Consider the following 5876-nt stretch of genomic DNA (forward strand, 5'->3'; position numbering starts at 1 on the left):
CATCATTGCATTCAGTTTTTATTCACAATTTGTTTAGTGTCCCAACTGTTTTGGAATCCGGTTTGTAGCAGAAGAAGCTAAAACTAGCAGAATAAAGCTGAAAGGAGCATAACAAGCTGAAATTAGCATAAATCAGTTAATTAGGCTGAAAGTAGCAGAAATTACCACCAAAAAAAAAACAAAAAAAAACATTTATCTGAAAACAGCTGAAATTAGCTAAAATATACTAAGAAATACAGCTGAAAATGTAGAACAAGCTTAAATTAGCAGAAGAAAAAAGAAAGAATGTTTGCTGAAAGAAGAAGAAACAAGCACAAAAAGTTTAAATTATCTGAAAGAAGCTGAAATTAGCACCAAAAAAAGATAAAAATGTAGCTAAAAAGGCAGAAAGAAGCTGAAATTATCAGAAAGAAGTGGAGAGAGCACATTTTTGCTGAATTAGTCTGAAATTGTTTTAAATATGTGTAAAACAAATGTGGAATTTGCTGACAAAGCTTAAATTAGCAGAAAAATAGCTATATAGTAGCTGAACTAGTAGAACAAGTTGAAACTTACAGAACTAAGCTGAAAGGAGCATAACAAGCTGAAATTAGCAGAAAAAAGTTTGAAGCACAAAAATGTTGAAGTTAGCAGAAAGATTCTGAAAGAGGCAACAAAACAACTGAAAAACAGCTGAAAGTAGCTGAAAAAATTTAAATTGCACAAGGAACCTGAAAGAAGCTGAAGCAGAAAAAAAGAGAAAGGAGTAGTAAAAGGTTGTAAACAGATCTAAAGACATGAAGGATGCAAAATTAGCTCAATTCATTTTCTATGAGGAAAAAAGTGGCAGAAAAGGCTAAATATTTCAAAAAGCTAAAGTTGCACCATTACTAAAAGTCATAGCAGGATTGTCCTGAAAGAGCTGAACATTTTGATTTATGATTTGTTGAAATAGATTGAAAACTGCAGGATGAGACTCGCGTTGAAAAACGTACAGAAGAAAAATGGCTGACAATAGAGTGAACGCTTCATGAACAATATACGCGGCTGTTGCCGACCTGTGGATCATGACGACACATTCACGAAACTTGACCACATCTCCGAACGTGAGGGCGAACCTCCTGGCCAGCTCCTTGATGCTGCTGAACGTCTGGACTTCTGGCTGAGCCCTGCTGCTGCTCTCTTGCTCCCGCCTGAGTGCCACAAACAGCTGGGGGGGAGCAGAGAAACACATGAGCACGTGTGCAGACTGATCCGAGCGTGAAGCTGAACGTTGAACGATGTTTACCTGCTGCAGACACAGCGCCAGCGTACGAGCGCTCTCCATTTTATTGACCTGCCTCGTCCTGCTCATGGTCTCCTTCATGATGTCTCCAAACTCACTGTAGGTCTGTGTGTGGACAAAGATTGCCATTAAACAGGTTTTAGCAGAAAACGCATGATTAAATGACGACTTTAAATCTAATAAATACAGTTTGCAACTAGTTTGGAGAATCCACATTATAAAAATAAACAATTTTTAATTTGTTTCTGCAGATGAATGACATTTTAGCTCAGTTTAAGCAAATATGCCAAAGTTGGATGTGTTTATTTTTTATGTAAAACACAAACACACAACATACAGCTGAACAAATATGACAGTTTTCTAGCCAAATGACATTATGAAACAAACCATCACTGTGAAGGCAAACAAGACGGGCTCAGCTGCTTTCTAATGTTGTTGTGTCTCCGCTAACAGCAGCAACTACCCCAGTACATTTTTTATCACATTATTTTACTCTAACAAAATTAATCTGTAAAATATAAAATGTCCCTGTGAAGGCATTTAGAGGGAAAACTTCACAGTAAAGCAAAAAATAAAGGCTCACTGTTGTTTTTAGCTGTTTTTAAAAGATAATTAATTTAAAGGCTGCTGGGATAAAACCTTAAAGCTCAAATCTAGTGGACAGAAATTAAGTATTTTTATTAGCAACATATTGTTGTTGTTAATAATAATTATAGTACAAGTCGTAGTTTTTAGAATTCTAGGAGAAAAACAGCTTTAGTAATAAAAAAGCCAGTTAAATGGAAAAATATATATATTTTAAAACATTGGTTTTGTGGTGAGACAGAGCACGTTTGACACAACTGGAAAGAACATTTTGATTTTATATCAGGACAATTTGTTTTACTGAGTTGTGATTACGTGAGACATTCATTTGAGTCATTTTTGAAACAACGAGGATGTAAAAATGACTTACAAAAACCTTACTGCACGAAAACAAACAACAAAACTTTTTTTATTTAATGGAACTAAACGTTACCTTCATGTAGTGCATGTAGACGTCCGCCGCCGCACTCATTTCCAGCACTCCGCGCACGACAAGTTTGCAGTAAGCTGCGAGCACGTTCCTTCTTCTGTGAAGGTTCTGCAGCCGCACCACTTCAGAGCTCTCGCACGCTGAGGGAGCGTGATGCAGACGAAGCGTGTGATTAGATGTGAAGCAGTTGAGGTTCAGCAAGACGAGCAAATAATCACGAGAAATAACAGAAAGCAGAGTTGGGACAGAGCGAGCGCTTTAGTGTCAGGACAATGGCTCTACCAGGTGGGAATCAAAGATAACATCAAACTGTAGTTATGCTTGTGACATCATGTGGCTTCAATCTTCCACGAGACTAATAAAACGGGCTGCGGGTGAGCTACACTTAATGGAATTTTCTCACAGAAAGAGATTTCCTTGATTTTATGATTTATCTCGGTGCTCTCCCCTCTGAGTGATCTCTGATCCTGCAGCTAATACAAAACACCGTCCACATAAGAGAAGAAAGTTACAGGAATATCCAATAAAACAATAGTTTTTTATTACATGTTCAGAAACCAATAATCCTGAGTTTTATTTGGTTGAACATTTAAGAGATTCCCAGCAGAAGGATTATTGAGTTTCTCTGGACGCTCCCACATGTGGATGTGACGGGTCTGTGCGAGGCGAAGCCGTCATAGAGTTAATAAAATGTTTTAGCTGTGGTCATTGAATTCCTAAATTTACCTGCAGGACTCTTACAAAAACAACACCCCTTTGGGCTTCCCACATGTCAGTCTTGTTTTCCTCATTACAAATCAAACAGGAGCGTGCCGCTGTAATCAGTTCACAAGCTGCGTCGCTTTGCATAACAAAGTCGAACACGCTTCCACACAAATGAGTCGATGCTGCCTCAGTCTGAGGACATTACCGGGGCTTCCTTTGTAATTTGAGGGTCAATTGTCAGGGCAGGTTGGAAATCAGAACACATTTACAATCAGCATGCAGCTCTGGCCTATTAAACATGTGGCTGTGCTTTTATTACCTGCACTGCTTTTTAGTACTGGAAGCTGCAGCAGAGAACGAGTGGCGGCAGAGCGACAGTGCCATCTACTGAGCCACATGACCGCTTCAAATTGAACAGCATGGTTGCAGAAAGGAAAAACTATGATAAATGATAAATGGTAAATGGACTGTACTTTTATACCACCTTTCTATCTTATCAAGGTACTCAAAACTCTTTGCAACAATCTGTGCCTCATTTACCCATTCATACAGGACTCTACTAGATCTATACAATCAGAGCTTAAGATCACATTCATACACTGATGGGACACACATCAGAGACAATGAGGGGTTCAGTGTCTTGCCCAGGGACACTTCAGCATGTGACTGGCTGCTGGTGGAATCGAACCCCCAACTCTCCCATTGGAGGATGGCTGCTCAAAACCTGTGAGGGCAGCTGCTGCGGTCCTTATTACCATCAAGCTGCGGACCGGACCTGCTAACAGGACCTGCTAAGCTGCTAACAAGACCACGCCGCTAACAGAACAGAACCATGAGTTTGAAAAAACCTCTGCTAACCGAATCACACTGTAGATGTATTTCTTTTTCATTTGGCACCTTGATTTTTAGTATTTTAGTAGCAATTTTAATACTTTTTTAATTGTTGTAGTATTTTTTAGTATGTTTTTTAGTATTTTAGTTTTGGGGTTTTTTTGTATGTTAGCAGTATTTTTTTATGTTTTTTTTAGTATGTTCGTAGTATTTATGTTTTTTTAGTATGTTAGTAGTAATTTTTGGGGGGGTGGGGGTTGTATTGTAGTAGTATTTAGAATGTTTTTTTTAATATTGTATTAGTTTTTTTATTATTTTAGTATTATAGTACTATTTTTTATGCTTTTCTCAGTATTTTAGTAGTATTTTTATGGGTTTTTTTTAGTATGTTAGTAGTATTTTAGTATTTTTTTAGTATGTTAGTAGTATTTGTAGTATGTTTTATTTAGTATGTTAGTAGTATTTTTTAATGGGTTTTTTTTAGTATTTTTGTAGTATTTTTATGCTTTTTTCAGTATTTTAGTAGTATTTTTTATGTTTTTTTTTAAGTATGTTAGTAGTATTTTTAGTATTTTTTTTAGTATGTTAGTAGTATTTGTAGTATGTTTTTTTAGTATTTTAGTGGTATTTTTATGGGGTTTTTTTGTATGTTAGTAGTATTTGTAGTACTTTTTTTTAGTTTGTATGTTAGTAGTATTTTTTTATGTTTTTTTAGTATGTCTGTAGTATTTTTTTATTATGTTTTTAGTATTTTTGCTGCATGCTTTGATATTTCTTGTTGTTGTGGGGTTTCTTGGCGAGTCAAGACGGTTCTTCTCGTCCTGAGCATTTCAATGCAGCATTGTCTTGTGTTGATCTACATATGACAAATAAACCTAACCACTCAGCCACAGCTGCCCCAGGTCAGAAACTAAAAGGTCAAATGAAATAAAACATAAAATAATGTTTGTGTTTTTCTTTTAAATATTTCAGTGTCCCTCTCTCTGGTTTAAAAACTTTTTTCTTTAGGTGCCACAGCCAGCTAGGATGCTGTAGGACACCAGGCTAATTTTGTTTTGTTTATATGTTTGTTGTTCTCTATTCTTTGTTTGAAATAATGTTTGAGGAAAAATCTATGAAAAAAAAAGAAAAATAGCAAAATGACCGCAGTGGTCAGCACGAGGTGATGGTTGCATTGTTTATCAGAGCAAATGACTTTAAACATCTGTTAAGTTCCTGGCAAAAACCAATGCAGACATGTTCCTGTTTTTAGTTTTCTAAATCGTCTTAAAATCTAGTTGTTTTTTTTGCTACTATTCCTCTTGATTGTCCTTTTGGTTGCTATTCTGTTTTGATTGTTTTGATTTGTAAGAAAAAAAAAGAAACTTAAATTTGTATACATATGCCTATTTTATGACGGTCTATTGTTGTCGTTGTTGTTCACTGTTGTCATCACTCTGTTAAGAAATCAGGACTCTCTTGTAAATGAGTCCTCGAGGCTCAATGGGATTAACCTGTCTAAATAAAGGTTGAATGAAAAAATTGGAATTAGACAACTGTGGTATATGAATAAATGCAGAAAGACATCATGGACTGCACTTCAACCATTCCAGTAGAAAACTGAACCACCAGCTGTATTTCAGGAATCAAGAGAAGACTCTGAGGGTGCATTCACACTAGCCCTGTTTAGTCCGCTTTAATCGAACTCTAGCTCATTTTCCTAGAAAGTCCGGTTCGTTTAGGGAGGTGTGAACGCGCCATCGAAGTCTGTCACGGAACAAAAAGGCGAACTCTGGCCCGGGCTAAAACCTAGGTCTCGGTCCTGTAGAAGAGAACTCCAGCGCGGTTCGAGTACAGTGTGAATGTAAACAGACCGAGCCCCGCTCTGCAGGACAAACAAACACGCATTTCTCTGACCTCATATGGAGCCATCAGCTGACTTGTGTGAAAAACAATATTCTCCATGTCTAAAAAAGTTAAATCTGGTCCTCTGGACATTCAAAAAAACAAAACAAAGCAAATCAACAAAAAAATTTAGAAACGTTTCGTCTCTCATCCGAGAGACTTCCTCAGTCTGAGGAG

General features: G+C 36.9%; 1 protein-coding gene across 1 annotated transcript in view; it reads right to left on the bottom strand.

Moving 5' to 3' along the window:
• si:ch211-269e2.1 (cohesin subunit SA-2) overlaps positions 1-5876 on the bottom strand; it is a 55340-nt gene that overhangs the window by 2574 nt on the left and 46890 nt on the right. The window contains exons 25-27 of the mRNA XM_037686689.1: positions 2283-2419; positions 1268-1369; positions 1038-1189 (exon numbers count right to left, since the gene is read on the bottom strand). Coding sequence (XP_037542617.1) covers positions 1038-1189; positions 1268-1369; positions 2283-2419 — 391 coding nt within the window. The remainder of the gene's footprint in view (positions 1-1037; positions 1190-1267; positions 1370-2282; positions 2420-5876) is intronic.

This window comes from Nematolebias whitei, chromosome 13, assembly GCF_014905685.2.
Source record: "Nematolebias whitei isolate Nwh7 chromosome 13, NemWhi1, whole genome shotgun sequence".
NCBI classification, from domain to species: domain Eukaryota; kingdom Metazoa; phylum Chordata; class Actinopteri; order Cyprinodontiformes; family Rivulidae; genus Nematolebias; species Nematolebias whitei.